General features: G+C 38.0%; 1 protein-coding gene across 14 annotated transcripts in view; it reads right to left on the bottom strand.

Moving 5' to 3' along the window:
* Positions 1-24,818, bottom strand: part of SOX6 (SRY-box transcription factor 6) — a 381,215-nt gene that overhangs the window by 61,420 nt on the left and 294,977 nt on the right. For all 14 annotated transcript variants that reach the window (XM_067296074.1, XM_067296075.1, XM_067296072.1 and 11 more), the window contains 2 exons: positions 5,619-5,768; positions 1,550-1,730 (listed from right to left, as the gene is read on the bottom strand). In XM_067296074.1, the coding sequence (XP_067152175.1) occupies positions 1,550-1,730; positions 5,619-5,768 (331 nt within the window). The remainder of the gene's footprint in view (positions 1-1,549; positions 1,731-5,618; positions 5,769-24,818) is intronic.

Genomic DNA, 24,818 nt, shown 5'->3' with positions numbered 1-24,818 from the left:
ATTGCTCTTCTTGGGCATGAGTTAGCCACCTAAGTTCCCTTTTGGAGCCTAAATGAGTTGCGAACAAAATTTGTCTGACTTGTAATAAGATTTAGACTCCCAATCACCTCAATTTATCTAAAAAATGGAGCAGAAGATCCCATGTTTCCTGCTGAGTTTTGACAATTTTCCCCCAGGCTTCTTTTATACTTTAGGACCAAGAGGAAAATTTTTATGTCTTTACATTAAAAATATTCACATCCTAGGCCTATCTTGCCTATCCATCTCACTAGAATGGTCTTTCAGTTCAAACAGATGTGCCGCTTTCTAATGCTAGCTACTGTAGTGGTAGCCAGAAATAAATTGACAGGAAGAATATCTATCTTTCTGCAGAAACTTTTAGAGATCATGATGTTCCCAAGTGTTTTGAGAATGGAACAAATTGTAATTTTTATATATTTAATGTATGTATTTAATATATCTGTTCATTATTCACAAGTGTTTCTATATATTTACAAGTACACTTGAACTACAGAGTGTGAATAAGTGGTTTGTAGTAAGTATTTAGTAACTGTTAAAATTTACTGTTTGAACTTTAGGGCTGTGATCATTAAATTTTAGAGCTCTTGATTCTGTTTCTTGACTGGTTAAGGTAGTCTTCATACATAGTTTTCAGATCAGTTTTGTTTCATTATTTAGTAAGCTTTATTTCTTAATTAAAGAATCTTAAACATGGATCAAAAATTCCCTATCTGTAACTATCTGAATTAAAAAAAAATGTCAGATGCATGAACAAATAATAAAAGGATATGAATTAGCTGGACTGAAGCCTTTTTGTCTTTATTAAAAAATTAATATATTCAGAATATGGTCCTGGTAAAACAAATTTAATACTCAGAATACTGAGGATTATGTTTCTTTCAGAATGTGGTTATGGGTAGAACTAATGATATATCTGGGCTGAATAGCTGACAACCACATTTGGAGTTACCTTCTTGTCTAACTTCTGGTTTACTGTAAGCAATACTGAATGTTCCCTTGCCCTGGTTCAAAAAAAATGCTTAAAAACATGCTTAGTTTAAGGTATGTGCACTGTCTCACTAGACTGAATTAATCACAGGGGCCATCACGTGTGTGTTTCTAATACCTAATCAGGCTCTGCATGCATGCAAAGCTATTTTTTTTGTTTGTCTAACCCAGAGGCCAAAATTGAAAAGATAACTTTGCATGTATGCACCTAATTGATGTGTTTGGAGAAGATACTTACACAAACCTTTATACACGTTTATATGCATTAAATATTTATGTATACATACATAGATATATTTCTTACGTTGTACATTCATTTGCCATATTTCCTGTAGATAAATATCACTATTGCATCATTTTGGTTACTCTTGTAAGTCCCTGGAATACAAGAGGTATTTGACAACCTTTTTTGATTTTTTTTTTCATTTTAAACAGAGATGTAGATCCAGATATGTACTTAAATCAGATGTTGTGAGTGTTCTCAAGCTGAGATTTTCACACAGGAAAAACACCAGCTTCTCCTTTCCCCTGGCAGATTTACCTATAGAGGATCCTCTTCCCAGAGCTCCACCGAGGGGGCTGGGGATGCCGCTCTTACTTGTCACAGTCACCGGACTGCTTTTACTAGCTGGAAAGAGGTTCTGTGTTGGAGATGTCGGGGATTTGACAAGTTCGGCTGTCTTGGGTCGAGCTGAAAGATTCAGTGGCTGGGCTGCTTCATCCTACAAGAGTTTAATGTAAATAATTATTAGAAAAAGACAAATGAACACATCATTTTGCAAGCTGCAGTTATTTTACACCTTCAAGACAATACCACATTCTCCTGCAGTAATAACAAAAGAAGCTAATTATCTGCCTCCTTTAAGATTCAACGAAAGGAAACCTCATTAATTTCTCAGTGTTATGCTTCTATTTACATTAAGTATGTGGCTGGATCGTTCTTTTTGCCAAATTAAAATTTGAGTTAGCTCACATTACAGCTTAATTTCCTAATGTGTTTTCAGAGAACTAAATTAACCTAGGGCATTTACAAAGAATTATTTAAAATTTCCAGCAGCTCAGTAATGCTTTTGCATTGGTTCGATTTGAAAAGTTCCTGGCACTATAAAATTAAGTTATGTAGCTTAATTTTAAATGTATTAGAAACTAAGCAATCAGAAGTACTTCTATGAAAGAAACATTTGGAGACCCCTGGCAGTTCTTTGGCCCATATTTAATGCTGCTACTGACTTATATATTCCATACATCTTATTTTGAGTGTATGTTTTGTTTATGCTGTTTTCCCATAATGGAAGATAAGTGAATTTGAATTCCTTGACTTACCACATTAATCAATTCATATTGTATGTATTTTAAAATATACTTTATTTTATACTATTTAATGTTGTATATTTTACAGTATTTTATTATTCAAGTATGTCATGTATTTTTGACAGATTTCATGTAAATGCAATTCTGCTTCATGACTGTTTTATATTTTTGTAATTATTTCTGTATTCTGTAATTATTTCTGCCACATTCAGTCTTTACTGTATCTGTATGTTTATTTTCATAAAGACAAGGAATATTTCATATGGATATGTAAATCCAGTGTCAGCATACTTTTATATTTTGATACTTTTTGTATGCAAGTAATTACAGAAGAAACTTACTCTTTGACATATATCTTGTCTCAGTGCTATAAGAGAATAAGTGCACCTTGAGAAACCACTTAACTTTTGGAAGAAGCCTCATTCAAGTAATTAATTTTTTTGATCAGGGTGGATATTCACAATGTAACCTCCTTCCCATTCTTTGGGCTTGTCCCTTTTGCATAATATGTTAGCAACCAGCAAGACAGAGCATTTGAAAAACTGTGAAACAGTGATTTTTCTGTCATTAAAGAGCCCAGTAAGACAGAGATCTCTCATTTAAAACATGCCCAAGGCAGAATTATGCTGACTATAAGAGAGTATGGTCTATATTTTAAAACACAGCAGTGATCACTTCAAAGCTTAGAAATATATGACAGAATACAATAATACACTACATTAGCTCATCTTTTCCATTCTCCTTAGTGTCAAGCAGTGATTTAGCAAAGTACATGTAATCATACACAATGCATTAAACAGGCGAATGTAACAAACAGGTATTTATAATGCCATCGTATTTTCAGCTTTGAAATATTTCCATAAAACTGTGTGACATTTTTATTTTCCCTGACCTTGCAGTGCACACAAATGCCCACACCTGTTCAGAGTCCAAGTGAAAGCAGAAACACAAAGGTTTCGCTGCCTAGTTCTGTAAGGCAAGGCACACAGTACCTTCTTGTGCTTTGCAGCCACCTTACTGGCAGCTGTTTCCCTGCACAGACACCGACTGGCTTCAACAAAGTTTTGTGAGAGTCCAGAGCTCCTTTTGCAATACTACATTTGCAGGATTAGGGCCTGTGAGCATGCACACATACAAACCTGTGCTACCACATTCAACTTCTAAATACTTTTCTGTCTAGTAGTACTGATGATACCACCATGGGAAGAGAACTCTGACCACTGCCAGAACCTGTTTGCTTGTTCTTCGTAGAGAGCATTCTCATTGCTGCGAAGCCACTGAAAAGCTGGAAAGCATTCTGGTCACAGACTTGAAAGACCTATCTTTATTTTTTGAGAGATCTGAATCCTGTAAAAGTATCCCAGTAGTTCTATAAATAATGAACATAGTATTGTAGCATTACATACAAATGACTGTTTAAACAAACAAAATACATAAAGGGTTTGTTAAGCAACGCATGACCACCAAAACTGCCATGTCCTGCAAAGGTAACAGTATTTGCAAAGACAGCATACAAATTCTAGTTTATTAGAGTATTATATGTAATTTTTTGTTATCTGTTGGTATTTGTCTATAGTAAGCACTTCTAGTTTACCTTTAATATTTTCAATGCAATAGTGTGCTTAATAAACTAAGTATAAAAAAGCTTCTTTTTTTATTAACATATATTTCAGTCCATTCAAGTTAAATTATGTAGGGAAACCCCCAAGAATTTGCATGTGGTCAAGTCAGTAATAGGACTCAGCTGGCCACAAAGCTGGAATGGTATTGGCCTTGGTTCAAGGAGATATGTGCTTAAATTTAACCGGGGAAAATTTTACTCATACAGTAAAGGTTTGGTTTGGTGTAGATCCATTTGGCTCACTCACTTATGAAATTACTTTTTCACATTAAAGTAGTCAGTAGTATATTCTCAATACCATAAATCACTGGTGTTAGGTATCGCTGTACTATGGCAACTTTGCTGAAACAGTTGGCCTTTGCTTTTGGTGGCTTCTGTATTGACCATAACAAGCTCTGCATTTGCAGTGACTTTCACTGACTGCTCTCAAGCCTGGCACTGGATTACAAGAGGTAAAATATTAGACTAATATGTATCTACAGTTAAGTAAAGTGAATGCTTTGCTAAACAAATGTTAGATCTGGCCATAATGGAATAGTTTTTATTTATTAGTACTCTCAGCCTAGCAAAAAAGTGTCATGGAAATTTATCAGCCCAGGCAGAAATATCTGCTCACCCACACTTTACCACAATGATTGATGATAATGAAAAAACGAATGATATTTTATTCTCGTGTCAAAAAATGAAAAAAAGAAACTCTCACCTCAGGTGAGTAAAATCTTCCCAGGCTGATTTGAGACTAAGACTTGTGTGCCTATATGGCTTTAGTAATTACCAAAAACCACATTTTCTCTCAACAGAAAGTCACTATATACCTTCCTTAGATCTATTTCAATATTTCTGCATCTACAGTGCTATCATTCAAAATGATGAAGTATCTGTATGCTTTTTTTCCCCCAAATAGGAATTTAATAGTTTGAAGTAAATTGTTTTCCAAGTTATTTGCTCTCGTGAAACTCAGAACAACCACGGGAAAACATAGCAATAAAAGCAAGCCAGTTCCCCCCAAAGGGACTAGCCGCACCACAGATTTCGAGGGGTGCCCGATGTTCGTGTTGTAGCTGCCTGCTTCTAAGCAAGTGAGAATGAGCAGGCACAAGCATTCAGCAAGGGCACAGCACCAGCGCGGAGCAGCCCGCTTGTCAGTAGCTCTGCAAAATCAGCAAGAGTCAAACCTAGCTGCTCTGACACAATGTTTTCCCCGGAGTCCTGACTTGCATTTTATTTTTATGGGAGGCTTTTTCCAAAATTGTGGAGAAAGTACAGCTTGGAATTTGTAAAATAATTAGAAGATCTACAGTCTCTCTTGCCCTAACAATGTAAGCTAGCACCATATTTTAAGATATTCAAATGTTCGATTTGAAACAAGGCATGAAATGGACGCTATTTAGGCACATTACTAGATTGCAAACTGAAATCTTGAGAATGTCACATTTTAGGGATGAATCTGCACTGATGCACATGGTAGGAAGAGGGATGCCTGATATTTTTGGAAGCAAGAAGCAAATACTTTCTCTTCCATTCTCTGTACTGATAATACAGCACTAAAAATGAACATTTTATTTGAATATTGAACAGCTTTCATGTGGTTGAACTTCCAACTGTTAAAACAGTTACGTAGACCCTTTAATTTCACTGCCCTTTTCAAACACCCATTTTTTTCTTCCTTGAAAAATACCTTAACTTGAGTTACCGGGCTGGTCCCTCTCTTCTCATTTTTCATGCCAGTGGGTGAGAGCGCCCCTGTCGTATTTGGTGGCTGCGGAGTAGATGGCATCTTGGCTCCAGGAGAAACTTGCATGCTAGCCAGCTGAGCTGCATACAGTTGCTGGAAGAAAAGAAGATATACAGTATATTCCTGCAACATTCCTAAAAGAGAAACAGTAAGTTTACACAATTTTTATTGTCCTTTGTTTCTTCTCTTAAAGGAATTAGAGAATTTTTTCAGCATTTTATAGTTTTTCCTTCTCGTTATTTGCAAAGAGGAAAAAAAAAAACCTAGAAAGTTTCTGAGACCCAGACACACCAACGCCTTTTTTTCTTAATTTGACTTTTAGCTGTTTTTTCCCCCCTCTTGTTAATGAGTGTCACAGCAAAGAGCAAAAAGTTATATTGTGCCCAAATATGCAAAAAAAATTGGCAATATTATAAGACTGCTTATAAGAAAGAGCTTTCAACCCCTGTCAAAAACAATTAATGCTTCAGGCCTTTGTCTACTTACCCAGAAACTATCCATCAACTACAGAACCTCTACTGGGAGCTGACACGTGAATCGTTTGCTACTGAAATGCAATGCTGAATGTTCTCTGGATAGCAATGAAAGGTAAAAGAGACAACAGGGTGTGTTTCCATCTCACTGTACAGAGATTTTTAACTTCTATGAATGTTAATAAGAATGTAGGCCTTACAAATTCCTGTAAATAGTAATGAAAATACAAAAACACCCATATGAATATGCATCCAATTTTTCAAAAAGTTTACCTGAAACATCATAAGAGATGTGTATATTAAAGTAAACTATTCCTACCAATCTGAAGTGTTTCCTGAAAAAAAAATCAAATAGGTTTAATTTCCTTCCAGTGACCAAATTTAAACCCTCACCTTGAATTAGCATCAGCAATAATTCTTCTGCCATAAACAGGGAAGATCCTAATCCCTCTTCTGCACATAAATCTATATAAACTTTGCCTTATTAGTGAGAAAAAAGCCAGGTGGTTTGTATGTAATTTCCAACATTACTATCATTCAGATGGACAAATAAAAAAAATTACAGTAATCAAAAGCAGACCTTTCAGCACATGTAATTAAATGAAAGCTTAATAAAGAATAATTTGCAAGAGCCAGATGTGCTTATGTCATAATTGTTGCTTTCTTTGGAACAATTTTTCTAATATAACAAGCCTCCACAGAAACGAAAGTTACACAATACTGTACGCTCAATGACTCAGTGGCTAGACAAACCCGGGAAGGAGGGGCAGAGTCAGAACTCGGGGGGCTTAATGAAAACTGCTGTTTGTTTGTTTGTTTGCTTGCTTGGTGCCATTCCTTCTCAATGCCAAGCATAGGCCACAAAAGGAGCACAGACAGATATTTTGAAATCAGTGGTGTTTAAATATTTTGGCTAAGGTACTACATTTTTTCCTTTGCTAGAACACTAATTTTTCAGCTTCCTGTGATGTCCTGAAAAATGAAAATGAAGCATTGTATACAGTTGTACATGTTTTGATCTACTGAAGGGATCTTATCAACTCCCTTCATCAGTGGCCTATAAACTAATGTCATATTCATGGGGCCAATCTATATTTGCTCAACAGGATGCACTGCTCACATGATAGCAAAAAGCAAATTTTGCAAACTTCTGAAAGCCTGCACATTCTCAGCTCAGAATAAATCAGATACTGTACTATGGAACAGACAACACAACAAACTGCAATATAACTTAAGGACAAGAAAAAGAGATTATAATGGCTTTCTCAGTGTTCTATACTTTGTCTATTAAAATATTTTTCCAATTTTTAAAATTAAGGACCTATGTAATGTCTTTATAAATGACCTGGAGGAGATGACTGAGTGAACTCTTGTCAAGTTTGCAGTTGATACAAAATCGGGGCAACGAGCTGATACACTCGAGAGCAGGGCTGCCATCCAGAGGGACCTAGGCAGGCTGGAGGAAGGGGTCAGCAGGCCCCTGATGAAATTCAGCAAGGACAAATGCAGAGCCCTGCACCTGGGAAGGAAGAGTCCCCTGCAACGATACAGGCTGGGGACCCACTGGCTGAAAGGGACCGGGGATCTTGCTGGACAGCAAGCTGAACGGGAGCCGGCAACGTGCCCTGGCAGCAAAGAAGGCCAGCAGCATCCGGGGCCGTATTAACAGGGGCATGGCCAGTACACACTCAGCACTTGTGAGACCACACCTGGAGCACTGCATCCAGTTTTGGGAGCCCCAATACAGGAAAGTCATCCATAAACTGGAGTGCGCCCAGCAGAGGGCCACCAGGATGGTGGGGGGCTGGAGCACCTGCCCTGTGAGGAGAGGCTGAGGGAGCTGAGTTTGTTCAGCCTGGAGAAGGGGCAGCTTCAGGGGCACCTAACAGCAGTCTGCTGGTGTCTGCAAGGAGGTCATCAAGATGAAGGAGCCAGGCTGTACCCAGCGGCACATGGTAGGAGCACAAGAGACACAGGGCACATGTTGAAACAAGAGCAGTTCAGACTGGATATAAGGATGACCTTTTTCATCAAGAGGACAGAGAAGCAGTGGAACAGGCTGCCCAGAGAGGCTGTGCAGTCTCCAGCCTTGGAGGTTTTCCAGACCTGCCTGGAGAAAGCCCTGAGCAACCTGGCCTGATCTCATAGCTGACCCTGCTGTGAGCAGGAGATTGGAGATCTCCTGAGCTCCCATCCAACCTGGATTTTCCTGTGACCCTATGACCTCTAAGAACTAGAACTGAAAAGTAAGCCTACCTCTATACTTATAGCCCCCAAAACACTCACAACCACACAGGCAGTATAGACAGCTTACTTCAAAGCCAAGTGGTGTTTGATTGAGATTTTAATGAAAGTAGACTAAAACGTCAGTACTTTATGTATGGTATATTGCAGTTTCAAGAGCTGGAAAAGAAACATATGTAAAAACAAATCCAGGCTTATCAACTGAAGTTTGAAAGAATCCCCTTCTCCATTCTCAAGTAAGACAACAGGGCAGAAAAGATGGAGTTAGGTTTTTTTTCTACAGCAAAGTAGTCTTTCTTAGAGAGTAAAAGGAAATAGAAAGTCAGTGATGGCAAATAGCATGGCAAACAGAGATTGTAGCCCAGTTGGCAATTACTGGTCAGTAAAAGTGTGTTTATCACATCTAACTGCTGGCAGCCCATGGTGTAGCTGTATCTTGACCCGATATCTCAAGATCAAAACTTCACTGCAATGCAAAGAGAGAAGCCTGGCGTTCCGGTCAGAAGAGGGCCAGCCAGTGATTTGAAGTTGGTCATTTGACACTTGGATTTCAGTAGGACTGGCAAGTGAAATGTCCACAATACTTTAAGGGTCAGAGAGAGAGAGTCACAAGAAATGTGGGCCATTATAGTGACTATCTGGGTCGTTGTTTTGTTTTGGAAATGCAAAGATTAAAAGCAAAATGAAATTAGAGTTATATGCCACTCACATCCCAGTATGTTGAGGGATTTATTGGCTGCATCGCAAGTAGCATGAGGAAGAAATGTTTCTAAATGGAGAGAGAGTGTAAAAGATATTTTGGTGTTTATATATATATATCATTCATCACTGGGTTACTCCAAGGTGACAAGACAGGCTTTAGCCTGGCATTTTTATAAATTTGTTTTAAACAATCAAAGCAAATATAAAAATACATATCAATAATTATCGTTCTGGTTTGCTTAGTCTTTAAAACAAAGCTGTTCCAAAAGTGGGTGCAAACCTTGCAAAAAATTCACACTAGTGCTAGCAAAATTGTCATGTGAACTGGAAGATTGTATAACTTCATTTAAATATCTGTTTGTATGATGAGCTAGTCATTCTGCAAAAATATGTGCACACCACTGCTGCAGGGGTAAAATGGATATTTTTGCAAATACCACTGTTAGGGTTCTAAACAGCAATCTAGGACCTCACATTGAGATGGTCAGGTTGTGAAGCTGTTATTTGCAAGATTAAAGAGCAAAAAACAGTGAACAAATTTTGATTGTTAGCTTTTAACTCTCAAAAGCACACGTTTGAATGGAAATTTTCCTATTGAAATTCTAACTTGCCAACTATTGAGTAGTGACTAAAAAAATTAACCTACCTTACTGAAAGATATCTTCCTTTCAATATATCTCTAGCACATAAAGAGAAGAACATTACACATCCCTTATGATGACCACTGACTCAGAAGGCTCTTGATTACAAATTGGATATTCAAAACCATCAAGCATTCAAGATTGTTTTAAAAAGCCTTAAAAATGTATGGCCTGGTATTTTAAAAAAAAAAAGATCACTAAGTTAGATTCTTACAACCCAGTCACAGGCTGGATATATAAGTGGTACTGATCTTCATTTACTGGGTGATGCTGCATAGTTAACAATTTTAAAAACCAGGTCGGTTGAAGTATGTGAGCAAGGATTTAGTTTTAGAATTTTCAACATCAGGTTCTTCTAATATCATGATCAGATGCTGAAGAGTGGGATTTTCAAATGCAATAAGTCTCACTTAAGGCAAAGGCAAGTGAAATCTTGTATCTTTCACACATACTGGAAAACTCACACTTAGGCACCTATGAACTTACAAGCTTATGGGCACAAGCACTTATTTCTGAAACTCTATTCCCACCCTAATCTACTCAAAAAATCTCAGAGGAATTTATGGAAGTCGGAGGTCACTATGGGTCTGAGTGCTGTTCATCTACCTAAAAAATAATACAGATGAGTGGGAAAGCACTGTGCACAGCATTTGTACAGCATAGCAGAAGATGTACTGATTTTCACTTGGAAACAGCAGAATTCATACTAAACTCTTGCTATAGCTTAGAGCTACCATCCAAGAAAAATTGAATAAGTAATAAAAACAATAATTCAGCAGGGGTTATTCCCTGCTTCAGAAATTGCCTGTGGCATTTGATGAATTATTTCCACTTCACTCTTTTGAGAAAAAGTATCATCTATGATCTAAAATTTGTCATACAAATCCATGAACTAATAATAGTGCATCCCCATTTATCCAAATGTTAAAACCTTCACTAATGTCATCAAAGTTTCACAACACCTTTGTGAAATACTTTCATGAGACCCAAGGATGCCTGCACTGGCTGCCAATGTGCATCCACATCTTGGCAGAAGACGAAGGCCTTAGGCCGTACACATCCCTCTCTCAGGTTTCAATATCTTTTTTCAATAGGCTTTTCTCAATGATGTTTTTTCAACTAGTTTTCAATAATCAAAACTCTTTCATTAGCTCAGGTCCCTTTCCTGTATGACTTCTCCCCTGCACTTAAGCCTGTAACATGTCACACGCATGCGCTGCTCAATGACACCGAGCAAATCAAACAAGCCCAGAGCAAACCTTTCTATGCACCAGATGTTTCCTTTTTTTACAGCGGGAATACTGACACTCAGCTCCCAGCCTGCAGCATCTGTGTCTAAATGAACGAATAAAGGTGAAGAACTTTGAGAATCGAATGTTACAGAAGTAATACAGGGTGAATAAAATAGAAAAGGCCTTGAATCAACATAGTGAAGGCAGATCTGGGCTGACTATAACTTGCTAACTTTCTGATAGACAGTTTTACCACCCAACACAGGATGATGATAAACAGAATTGTCTTACCAGTGGCTTATCAATGACAGGCCTAATGGAAGAAGTTTGTTTCAAGAAGGTATTTTAACAAAGAGAAAATGATCAAATGCTGCATGAGGGAGAGGCCGTTTCTTTAGCTATATAAGCCTAGGGAGGAAATGGAGAGAGTGGCTGTATTTGTACATGTACAAATGAAAAAGCAAGGACCAGACATCTCAACTGACTGCTTTGCTGAGGGAGAATTTGGTCACAGCAGTGGTGGCATAATTCATGTGTTATTTGTGGAAGCATTTTGAGAAACTAAAGCAAAGTAATATGAGAAGCAAGGAGGTAAGAGAGTGGTTGTAATTGTCAGTGAAGAGGATAATCAAAGCACAGGCAATGAGGGCTGACCTAACTGGGTGAATTGCAACGGATGCGCTTGAAAGATGCCGCAAAGACAAATCTAGTAGAAGCTGTCTTGATGCAAGGAGAAAGATCAGAGATCTGTTCTAGAAACATTTACTTCTTAATTTTCTTTTACTAAAAGATTTATGACCAAAATGAAAACACACACTCCTTTTTATACATGTACATTATTTCTCCAAAGGTGTTAGAAAGACTTTTTGCTTGAAAAAAAATGCAAAATTCTATGGACTCTGCTTACTTCTAAAGTCTTCTGTTACTAAAAATGCAAGTCCTATGTTACATCTTCAACAAATACATTTGCTACAGTAAATCACAATGAACAATAAAACTACTCAGAATCAAGTGAGAATCCTTATTTGTCAGCATTTTAAATGAATTATGCAAAGCTGTAATATCTTATTTATAGAGATGAAAGTTCAGCTATTTAGATGGTGAGTAATTCGGTTTCTGAAGAAGAGAAACTCTAAGGAGTGACTGCAAGTGCTGTTGAAATCATGCACTGCAAGAGGTAATACGGTTGTTTTTTCTATAGTACATTTAGTATGTAGTGTTGCAAAGCTGTAATTCTAGAATTTTCCTTCAGAGTATACAACATGAAATAATACTTAAAAATACTTAGAAGTGTCTAATCACAAATGGTTTTACAAGCTCACTGAAGCCCGCAACATCTCTACTATTTCCAGCACAAACTTCAGAAACGCCCCTGCCCCCCGCCTCCCCCCCAACACACACACGTACACAGAAAACCCACTTCAGTGGGACTGTTTATTTTTTATTATTGCTGTAGAGGTGCTTAAAATGTGCTTGATGCCAAACAGATTAAAGGAAATGGACTTTCTGTGAGAGAAAGTTTTTCTTCTGTTTGAAGACTCAATTACTGCTCAGACTCATTTTTTGGACATCATAAAGAGTAACTGTGGAAACAAGGGCTCAACGCTGACCTGATCCCCCTGTTGCTGGTATAGCCTTCAGGAGTTCACACAGGGTAACATTTTCAAAAAGCAGCCTGGAGGCCTAAGTATCCCAATTAAAAAGGTCACACACAGCTCAACCTAAGTGTGAGAACTGTCTCTAAAGTTAGGTTAATTGTACTTACTTTTTCCTATCTTTGTATATTAATAGCATTTTTTGTATTTGGGATGTCTTTTACACCAAATATATTCAGTGACTAACACAGCAGCATCCTGATCTCATCTGAGACCTCTGCTATAGCACCAAGGTAGAAAATGGGGATATTGGATTATTGATATGAAAAATAGCACGTGGCTGTCTCCCTTTATTTTAAGATGCCTTTGAATACAGATCCTCAGAGTCGAAGGTAGGTTAACAGAAAACAGCATGCAGGAGCACAAACGGCCTAAGTAACCCATCAGCAGCGTAGCCACGTGACGAAGGCAGGGGCAGCCCCGCAGCAGCAGCAGCGCTACTGCCTGTGGAGGCTGCCAAGGAAGCAGATGCTGTCGCTAGCAAAATACCCATCACGGCTCGGCATGTGTGTCCTGCGAGGGCTCTCCACCCAAAAGCAGGAGGAGGAGAAAGGGAAGGAAAGGTACACGTGCAAACGTTGAAGTAAATGCACACACGCACACAAACACAACCCTTACTTGAACAAAATATCTGAGACTTGGAAAAATCAAGCTTTGCTGATGAAAACAAGATCTCATGAAATAAATAGATAAAACATTTTGTGCTAAAAGTGTATGTTGTATAGTATGTCTGTACAGATGCTACCTGCTAGAACAACGTATTTTATAAATTTGTTTTGACGAAATTTCGATGCCTCAGTAGCATTTTCTCAGTTTGTTCTCAGAAAAAGTTAATGAATCAAAATTAGGTGAGTTTTATAGATGCACAAGTACCATGGCCAAATCCTCCTCTCATTTTAACCTGTGCCACCACACAGATAATAGCAGCTTACAATTTAAGAACCACCAAGTATGCAACATCAATTTAACTCACATACTTATGATAAATAACTGAGGAGTATTTGGCTTTATTTGAGTATATCTGAAATGGTGCTGCTCAAGCACAGCTACAGGAAGTTGGAGTAACAACTAAGAAAGTGTTTAATTTAGAAATGTGATAAATAATAGGTAATAGCACACTTCAAAGCTTTCTTTTTCTCTACAGAATGCAAATGTTATATTATATGTACATGGTTTCCTTTTAACAGTATCATTCCTTGCTTTCACTTGTTTGTACATGCCTAATCTATCCACAGCGGACAGTGACATACTATTTTGATTTTAAAGACCCATATATTGTCCTACCTCAGAGTCTAAAGGGTTTACATGTATAGTTACTGAGGGTCAATATCCTCTACTTTTTATAACAGTGCACCAAATACCTCTGCAAAAGGCCTTAAGGTGTAACACAAACAGGCAGCCAATGAATTATTGTAACTAATGTCATAAAAACAAAGACTGTTGCATGATCATTTGTGTGTTTGCTGCCTAATGTGCTCTCAGTTTACAGCCCAATATGTGCAAATGAACTAACTGAATTTGTGAAAATACAAATAACACGTTTTGTATTTGCAGATGGAGTTAGAAGACTTCAGTTTTCCCTATATGTTCAGGTGTGCATGTACTAAAGAAAAAACAGCTTTTAGAAATCTAAGTTATAAAAAAATTCTGTCTCAGGCTAAGAGAATATTTCTGCTGGTTATTCATATTCATTCAGTTTGTGGGTTTTGAGCTATTAACACCAGTAATTTCAGTGTCTTGCTGCTGCTCTGCATATTGTCATGGGAAATCTTTGTGTGTCCTTAAATTCCACTCAATGCCAATGAGCTTACTACTCAAGCTACAAAGTAACAAGTATCTGAATTTCCCCACTGAGTATCTGCTGGTCCCAGCTTCTTTAACTGACCACAGATTCATTGTACTGGTTCAGAAAAAGACAAATCACTCTCACAGCTTTTGCTGCCTTGCTGCGGATAATGGCCAACCCATACTTAAATTAAAAGAAAGCACCCCTATATATTTTAGATACTGCAGCTTGCATTGTTGTAGTACTGTAGAGTCAAGATCCCCTTATGCAAAACAACAGCTTTATTTTGTTAAAAAGGCCTAACTTTAAGTGGACCATGGAATATTTATGGCCCTCAGCAGTCCTTTGAAAGAGTTATCTTATGTTTTTATGCCGATCATGGGTCAGAGGTTCAAATCAGCACCTCTTTCTGTCACTTCTTATATGTTTTACTATAATTTACAGCTCAGCAAGAGGACTTATAAAACAAAAGTGTCTATTTTCCTTCAGCAACTAATTCTAGCTAATCAAAGCTTTCCAGCAAAACAACCCAGCATGAAACTCTGCATGGAAAATATGCAGAGAACAAAGCATTTTGTCAAATAACACATCTCGTGATGTAAACACATATGTCTCTTATAGGAAATTTTATCGCTTCCACATTATCGGCACACAAAAGGAGCATTCTTGTTGCAGACCTGGTGCGACTGTGGAGCCATCGTCATTGGAAACGAAAGCCTGATTAGGTTCCCACATAGATATGAATAGATTTTCTTTTTTTAGTGTAATGCTGCCTTTCTTATTTCTTAAACAGACTAGTAATTGTGGCTGTAAAAACAGTGAATTGTGTTTGGACGACATTTGTTTCTTCATATTTTTTTTAGCTACCCAATGACACCAATTATCCCATATGGTTGTCCTCCTCTGGAAAGTCTGAGTTAATCCACAGCTGTGAAGATGAAGACGGACCCAGCAGGCTCTAAGTCTGGTGGGTCTCTTGTCTGCTAATAAAGCCCACAGTCTGCTGGACAGATGTTAAGGGGATCTGTTAAAAAAGTCAGTGACAAAGATCCAGACTTCTACTGGGGAAAACAAGTAGCAGTACCATATCTATTCTACATGGATTTTGATTTCTTGCCTCAGCTTTTGAAGAAGCAAATTATCATCGCTTCCTAAAGAACAGTCACACAGTATGAAATAGGTCCTGATCAAAATATGCATGGACTAGATGATCACAGTGGCATGCATTCTAAAGAAATGATAGACCTTTTTGACCTTGACTTATTCTGGCATACTGTGGCTCCTGTATCTTGCAGTATTATTAAAAGTTTGGCTTTATTTGTCATATTATGTGCTTGTATTGAAAGAGACTGAATTAGTATTGCCAGCTATAGCATATCTATTTAAATTTTAATGTAATGGGAAATGTAAAATTAAAATGAAATTACCATTTGGCTAATTTGTCTTTAAGTGTTATCAACATTGCTTATTTTTAAATAAAAGATTTACAGAGAATACATTCTGGTCCCAAATCTAATACTGCTATTCTGACCAAAAAAGAAAAAAGAAAAAAGGCAGACTGAGAAGATGTCAGATCAATAAATCCATAGATCCGTGCTTCATAATCCACTTTTAGAGATCTATTCTCTTCTTCCCGTGCCCACCTGTTTATCACCATGGCCTGACAGCACAGACATCCAATCCCAAAGCCCTCTCTCAGTTACAGCCATGTAAATTTGGAGCAGTGCTACAGAGCTAATAGGGAGCTGAACTTGCCTCGAGGCACATATGCGTTAAGATGCTCTTAAGATCATTTCTGTTTTGCTTGGAAACTATGTTTCTCATTCTTTTGACCTCATTCTGCTTTGACGTAATGAAGTAGAAATGGCCATCAAAACAGCTCAACAAGGGCAAAATGCTCAAAAATGCTTTGCTGCCTAAATGCAAGCAGCTCAATTTTAGGCATTGTTCCCAAGACTGTACCCAGCTTCGGTTTCATTATATTATGACAATTAAATACAATCTCTCAGAAACTGCCTGTTCACAACCTGTTTACTGTAAAGCTGTGGGCAAAGCCAAGAAAGAATGCTTAGAGCTAAAATAAATTATCAATCATTGCAAGTAGCTAAGACAATATATATAATTTGGCATCTGGCAGTTGCCTCCATAATACTGTATTTGTTTCCCCTTAGGAAGTAAAGCAGTTGCTTTACTAGTTTTACAGCACCTTGACAAGTTTCCAAAATATAATGTCACCCATCTCCCTATGAGGCTGCAGGGAATTTTTAATGAGACAGCATCAAAATTGCAAAAGAAAAGTTTACTCCCTGCAAAAAATATGAATTCAAAGATGTATCCTAAAATGTTTATACAATTAAAGTTTAGACAATGCATTAAATATCTCACATTACCACAGAATATATGTAATGTTGCTTCCATTGAAATAAAATAACTACTCAGCTCACAAGTGTTTCAGTCTGTGATAGTTAAACTAGACTTGCTATTTCTTCCAGTGTGAATCTAGAGTGAGTCAAAAATCTAACCCTGTAAAGTACAGGTACTGCTGCTAAGGTCCCCAGAGAAAAAGTGACATTTCTGCCATGTCAGGAAAGGGCAGGCCAAAAGCTGACCAGGGGGAACAAAGTAACAGCTACTAACAAAAAATAAAATTAAAAGCCTTCTGTATTGAATATGGAGTTCTTGGATCCTGAAGAGCAATTCCCCTGTTAAGGCACTGACTGGAGGGAGAGGCAAAAATCCTCACTGACTTGGCGGTTGTGTCTCATCTCATTTCACTCTTTTTTTTTTTCCAAACAGACTGAGTGTTGCTCTGCTGAGAATATGATGCTAAGCCACTTTTCCTGTAGAGTTTTTAAACTGGGCCTCTGAGAAAGGGTTTGATACAATTCAATGACTGAAGTAATACCTTTGTCCATCTGAGCATTAAATGGCCCATTGAAATACAGCTTAGTTAGAAAGAATTTCAGTAAATGGTGCTTTCTAATTTTTTTTTTATTATTATTATTCCTCTCCCAACAGATTACAGCCTGGATCTGAAAATGCAGTTCAATCACTTTTGGTTGCCTCTCAGGTCAGGCCTTTAGCCAGTGTTAATTAAATATAACCCCTTTAGAATACTAGAGGTTAAATGAGAGCAACAAACTGGTCTTCTTCAAAATATTACCTGATGCTCTCCAAAAAGCTGTAATTTGTTTGAGAGGACCCTCATTTAAACACATTGGTCCTAACAATGACAATTTATAAAGGGTGGGGGGAATCCAGGCTAAATGCTATTTCCTCTGACAGCTAGTAATCACAAAACATTAAACATCTATTTCCATGCAATATACCATGTCTATTGTGTTTAAATAACACACATCATAAAGGAAAGTGCTGCAGCAGACAATTTAGGCTCCAGCAGCACATGCAGCACAATTTTCAACTTGATAAAGTGAAACTATAAAGAATCAATGCATAAGTCAGACATTTCCCATATCTAATATTCTTCCCTGCAGCTATTAGAAGTTCACGTTTTTGTCTCTAGTAGGCATGAACATTAGTATACCTTCAATTTCATGTCCTCAGTCACATTTTGTTGTCTTTTTCATACAATTTGACCTGATCATGAAATTGGAAAGTAGCTGAAATTGTCTTTTTTCATCCTAATGATTTTAAACGAGAAAGGGAGGTTTCTCTGTGAGCTATTTGTTTACTGCTTTGTAAAAAGTTTCCTAAAGTATCCATAACAATTTTACTATTAAATCATTTGAAAGAAAGCTTTTTAATATATGGCAATTAGTCTTGTCTTTCTGAACATGACTTTACTGTAAATACTCCTCCGTGACTCTGCCTTTGTCCCAAGATTCCTTAGAAGAACGCAACCAAGCGATAATTCAGCATTATTGCTGCTTCAGTGCACTAATCGCTTAAAGAGCAGCAAAGACCCTATGTTCACTGCCACAAGGCTCCTCCAGCCTCCTGGCCTAAGGCAGGCTTCCCAACCCAGCAGCATCCAGATGTCAAGAGGAATATCCAGGTCCTGATGCAGCATGCCGCTCCATTCCAGTATGGCTGAAACATCTGTTTCATCTACTGGCATGCAACCTGCTGCATGCACCAAGACTGCCGCACAAAGTAGGAACTAGAAATACAGTGGGAACGAAATACTGCAATTGCACAGCTCTGTGTAGGTAGCACTAAAAAAACTCTAAATGGAGACAAAAACAAACAAGAAATGCTCAGGTTTGACCATTTGCTATCTCAAATTGAGTACTCTGGAAAAGAATCCTAGACAAAGAACAGGAAGGAGAATGTGGTAATAAAAATTGCCCTTTCCACACAATCTGTGCTCATCACCTAATGGAGGAATAGGCTGTAATACCTTACTACTTTTTCCCTGGTTGAATTCTTTGTGGTGTAAGAAAAGAATGAAAGAAGAAAAAGCACAGAAGTATGTTAGCCACAAATGCTTGTAGTGGTTATAGCAACTGCTCTTTATACAAAATACTTAAAACATCAGGTGAGCTGAGGCTTCTGTTAAGTGTTTATAATGTGCTATAGGTAATAAAGTGGGAGTTCTAAAACAATAAGCATCTCTTCTGTCATTGAAACACTGAAATTTTATCTTGAGGCGTGACAAAAAGAGCAAGCATTTTAGTTGGTCCAGATCAGGTTATGCTAAGGAATAAAAGAATGCTAACAAGTTTCATCTCTTCCACTTAGCATATCTATTGTCTTGTAATTTTGCTAGACACAATAATGGAATAGTTGTGTGCTACCATGCACACACCATGCACTATTTGAGTCTCTTCTGAAAGTAAGATCAAACCCAAAAGAGTGCTTTTGAAACATCTTTTAGCAGCACTTTTTCCCAAGAAGTGCACCTAATGAAAGGTAGTTTACCTGGGAGTCTTCCTTCACTCTGCTCTTGCAGAGCAGGAGCACCCTCAGGGTGCAGCCTCCAGTCTTAGTCCTTTCTCTGTCCCATCATGGGACGTGGTTAACCCCTCTACCACAGCACACAATCCATGAGGGCCTGTGGGCTCCCATGTCCCATTGCAGCACAGGACTCAGAAGCTGGGAAGCAGTCTTCATTCCCCAGTTCAAATGCACTTTCTGTGAATCTGTCACCATTTTCTCATAAAATGGATACACTATTAGTGAACTTACAGAAGCATTACTAGTGTCTGAACGAGGTACAGCTGAATACGATTAGAAAGTATTCCTATTAAAGATAAAATGTGAGCATTAATAAAAGCCTGCTATCTTAATGATACTGTAAATATCAAGATAAAACAAGGCAACAATATGCAAAAACTTTATCAGATGTCTATAGCCATTTTCTCTACAGGAAGATAGCACAAATGTCACGAAAATCCTTCCCTTTAGCACAAAGATTTGAATACCCTCCCTTAATGCTGTCAGAACACTGACATGCTACTTTTAGATGGCAGGTCTTGCAGACTACCATCGCTTACCATGCACAGGAAAGAAGAACAAGATTTACTACCATTGTGATTCTACCAGATTATATGATACACCACACAGCTTGGAAATTGGCAGAAAATCTTCAAATCTGTTATGATTTTACACGATAACTACGACACACTCTGCTTAAAACTATTATATATTTGATATAGAAGTAAATAGAGAAATAAAATAAAAGTTCAATTAAGTCCAGAAACCTTCAATACAAAGCTAGTCACTGCAAAGGAAAACTGCATTTGCTGGAAAAAAATAATTTCAAGTTTCTAGTGGATGATGTTAGTCAAGAAATAATTTGAAATGCTGAAGATAATCTTTTTATGGTTTTCCTATGTTTGCCTCTATTAGCGTTTGTTTTGGGCATTTTTATAGTGTAAATTTTACCTCCTCAAAGTTGTGGACAGCATCAAAGTTAACAGAGTAACAAGCTCACCTAGGAAAGGAAGCAAGGAGCAGGATGCATGACTCCAAAGACAGCTGCAGGCAATGGGTCTAATTTGTAAAACTCAACTCTTACCTTCAGGGAAAGCAAAGCAGCAGCACTTATTTAAAATGAAAATATAACCAGATCTACTCATTGCATCAGAACACAGTTTCCTCGTTCATTTTATACTATCCTAATATTACCTTCTCTGGTGATGCAGCACTCAAATTATTCATACACGGAATTTAAAATGTTTCCTGATATTGTTTTAGAAACTCTTCCAAAAATCATTTCTTTATTCCTTACTGCTAACATAAATTTTAACTACAGATGTGAGGGATCCATATGAAAAGCAGTTAACTCAAGAATTCAGACAGTGTCACTCACTTATGTATGGAAATGTGTCCTGGACTAAAGCTAGGATAGAAAGAAGGAGAAGCCTAAAGAGAATACTGTTATAAGGAAAATAGAATTATATGATTGAAAAACAATTACTTACAGTAAGCTTGCTGAACTGATGACAGTTATTAAAACTCATCAAATTTTGTATTTCAGTATTTTATATATTTCTATATTTAAAAAGAAATGGTAGCATGTAGGATGGGCTCTGTCAGGGAAGTCAGTAGTTTCATTCTGGCTCATGTCAGCAGGATTACAAGCAATTATGAGTAACTGCTTGTTGATCCGTGTGAAATGAGTTGGTGAATGAGTTTCCTAGTAAGCACATGTCCATGTCACTGGTACAATTGCCAGTAATGTAGACAATCTTAGCTGAAGGGGACTAAAAACGTAATTATTTTCCTAATCCTACAGGGGATGACATCAATTCAGGACAGAAGAAGGCTGTGTAATTGCTGCTTCCAGTGTAGACTTTCTAGGTTTGTCAACCTGGCAACAAAATAGGCAGGCAGAAAATCAGAGGGATCAGTAAAAGGAATCAGTACATGTAAAACGTAAGTGGCAACAAATCTTCTCTAGAAATATTTCTTAAGACTTGAAATAGATTCATTCATCTGACCACCCAGAAGGACAAAATGCCATTTATAGCTACTACAATATTTTCCAGAACTGTATAAACACAGAACAAGAAAACCCAACTCACCTACTCCTGCTGATCACCCTGAGAGGCAAAAGCCCTACAATTAAATTTCTGCAGGATCCCATGACTGAATGATGAGCCACCATCCCAATAAATGGGTGCAAGTCAGGAAGAAGGGAGACTCTCAGTTAAACTACCTCTCTTAATTCCCCTATCTCTATCCCAGCCTTGTGAGAAGATGCTGAAGCAGCTCTACAATTAAGATCTGAATTTTCAAAAGTGCTGCTTGGGGTTTGAAGCCATAATGCTTTTATACTTTTATAAGAGACACAGGCAGTTCATACAGTAGCTTGCAGCCATTCTATTATTTTCACTAGCAAAAATGGAAGAAAGACAGGGATATAATAAATATATACTGGCTCTACTGATCAGGAGAAGCTTTATCAGTCAGCTGGGGCATATCTGGAAGAAAAGTCACTGAGGTGCATCTCTAGCATCCCATTCAATTAACATACCATTAAAAATGGTTTGTCCCCATTCAGCCTGCTGCATTACCTGATAAGTCAACATATTTAAAATGTATATTTAAATGCAAAAAACAGTGATTTTTTTTTTTTTGTGAAGCCAAAAACAAGCCCAGTTTACAGTTATTTTAAGGCATTAAAAATAATTGTGCTTTACAGGCTGCTTAGCAGATCTCTCACACTGATCTTTTACTGCACATTTAGAACTTTCATGTACCTTCAAGGAAAATTAAATAATTTCCTTAAAGGAATTGCATGCAAAATTATGCAAAACATTTTTTCAAATGGGCTTATAAAAATTACATCTAAAAAAATTCACATTTACACTTCCAAACCAGGTAACTGAGGACTTACTATTACAAATTCATTGTAACTTGAAGCATTTTACACAAGCAAATGAGTGTTTAGCATAAGCCTGCCAAGCCTTCTGATAAAGAAGGGTTGTGATGATATTTCAGCAACGCTGTTGTGACCAGACTAAAAGGGTTACGAGGCCTGATTTTAGCCCTCCCCCAGGTGTTGAAGACTGTAGCAGAATAGATGGCTTGTACCGGATGAATTACCATGGATAGTTCCCAGACGTGTTACTTAATAAAGCTGTAGTCTAGTTAAATCCGGTGACTTGTCTTTCTTTCTAATGCATAGGACAAATCATGCAACTTCTTTGAAAAGACTTTACCTCTTTTTATCGCTCACTCCACTTCCAGAAAGTCCAGCAGACATGTCAATACATTCTCACTATTCCTGCATCTGAAATACTTCTTTATTTGTTTTTATGCTTAGCTATTTTCTGTAAATCCAGTTATCCTCCCTAGTTTCAACCTTACACAATTCCAAAATGTGTGCTCCATTGTGTCGACTTCACTAGTGCTGGACTTAAATTTTGTGATTGATCCCTTTATGGCCCCTCAGTACTGACATCTAAACATGCCATATTTTTCTTCCTTTATTGCTTAAGATGCTCCTCCCTCCCCCTTTATTTTGGGAGTGATCTGCAAACCTTCTGTTGTGCCCCATAGCCATATGTAGCCTTCATGCCAAGTCTAACATGGACAGATGATTCCAATACTTCATAAGAGTTGGCAAGCTTTTCTAGTTTCTCAATCATATGGATTCTAAAAGCACCACAGATAAATAAATGGACAATATCTGAGATAGTCAGGGTGCAAGGAGGCTACAGCAGTCTCATCTCATCATCTAAAAAGGCTCTACTCATTGACAGCAATATCTACAAACATATTCGTTGAGTTTTATCTCGTCTCCTATGAATTTCCCTTTTTGTCTGCATGGGGAGAGAGGGAGGTAATATTCTCTTTCTGTAGTGAAGGCCCTTGAAAATAACGCAGTTGATGATATCTTTCCAGTCCATGAACTTTAGGAGAATTCTTCTATTTCCTGTGAGCATGCATGTGCGTGTGTGTCTGTGTATATACACCTAGAAGGTCTCTTCTAACCATCACAATTCTTGTAACTTTTATTTCAGATGAGAAGTGAGTTACTAAGTTTTCTCTTTCTGTAGCAATTAGTCCAGGAGCAATGATGATACAGAAGTGGATTCTTCCTTTGTGGATAGAGCTGGCTTAATGAAAAAACGTCTTTGTCTTTAATCTGACTGCTGCTAAGTTCCTAAACATCCAAATATGTTAACACCTTCACATGAAAGAAAAAAAACCTCCTTCATTTTTGTAATCTGTAGCCAAATTAAGTTTGCTCTAAGGTTATCAGAACTGCAAACTTCCAGAAACAGACTCACTCACAGCTAATTCCTATGAGGCATACACCACATCCATTTCTAGAGAGCTTGAAGGAGTCCAACCACCAGCTCTGAGCAGCCTTACAGTCAGCCTGTCCCCCAAAGGGGTGCCACAATCCTAAAAGAGCTTTATGAAACGTGCTTGTCCCCCGATGACACTCTGTCATACTGGCCTCCAGTGCTCTATCAGTAAATTCAGCAGTAATTTATTTGCTTCTTACTGGCTTCTGAGTGAATACACCCCCCGGGAGGGAGTTTTGCCAAGCACAATTATTTTAAAACAGAGCTTGGGCTTTCAGCAAGGGGCAGTGAGAACAACCCGTCCAGGCTGGGGGCTCAGCCCCCTTGGGTCAGCTGGGTGGGCTGGAGCTCCCATGCTGACACAGAATAAAGAGACACAGGAAACCTCCTGCCACCCAGGTTATAAAGACGACGTCTTTTTAAGCATACGAGTTTCCTGATAAGTGAGTTCGTATCTGTGCCATTATGATCTTAATGGTAAATTCTCCCTGTAACAGAGTGTAAGGACCTGGAAGGCAGCTGCCCTGCTTGGGAAAATCTAAAGGTGCAAAAGACGGGAATCAGGCTGGGAGCCTGATCCTTAGCTGCCTGATTGGAAAGAGAGCAGACTCAGGCAAAGAGCAGCTCCCCAAGCAGAGGAGGGGGCTGCCATTTGAAAGGAGCAGAAGAAGAGAACTAGGTAAGAGCCTTTGGCTAGAGCACTTCCGGCAGTGCGGGGGAAATGGCTAGCCAGGGACCACTCTTCGGTTTGCCACAGCCAAGAAAAGTATGAGAACCACTGGACTATAGAAACAGTGTCTTTCTTAAATTTTCCTGTATTTTATTTATTAAATATTGTGACACTGTTCCATTAAGCAGGAATAAAAGAGAGTAACAAAGAGAGGCTGTTTAAGGTAGTCATTGGAGATGCAGGTCATTATATGGGTGAGAAAAGAGTCTTGCAGCTGCAATGCTGATGTTTCAAGCTGGTTACTCTAGCTAATGTTTTTTTCTTTGTCTGTTTTTACTCATTTGAGAATAGGGCGATTCCCTCTCATTTTGACCAGGAATGACAGCACTGGAGGAGCTACAAAAATTCTCCTGGCAACAATTTCATCAAAATCAGTATATTCCGGCAAAAAGTCTCAATTTTGATGTGCTGTCATTTCTTGACGAAAATCATTTGGGCAGATAATTCAGGGCTGAA

The sequence above is a fragment of the Apteryx mantelli genome, chromosome 4 (assembly GCF_036417845.1).
Source record: "Apteryx mantelli isolate bAptMan1 chromosome 4, bAptMan1.hap1, whole genome shotgun sequence".
NCBI lineage: Eukaryota > Metazoa > Chordata > Aves > Apterygiformes > Apterygidae > Apteryx > Apteryx mantelli.
The sequence above is the reverse complement of the archived record's forward strand: the minus strand, read 5'-3'. Positions and strand labels throughout refer to the sequence as shown.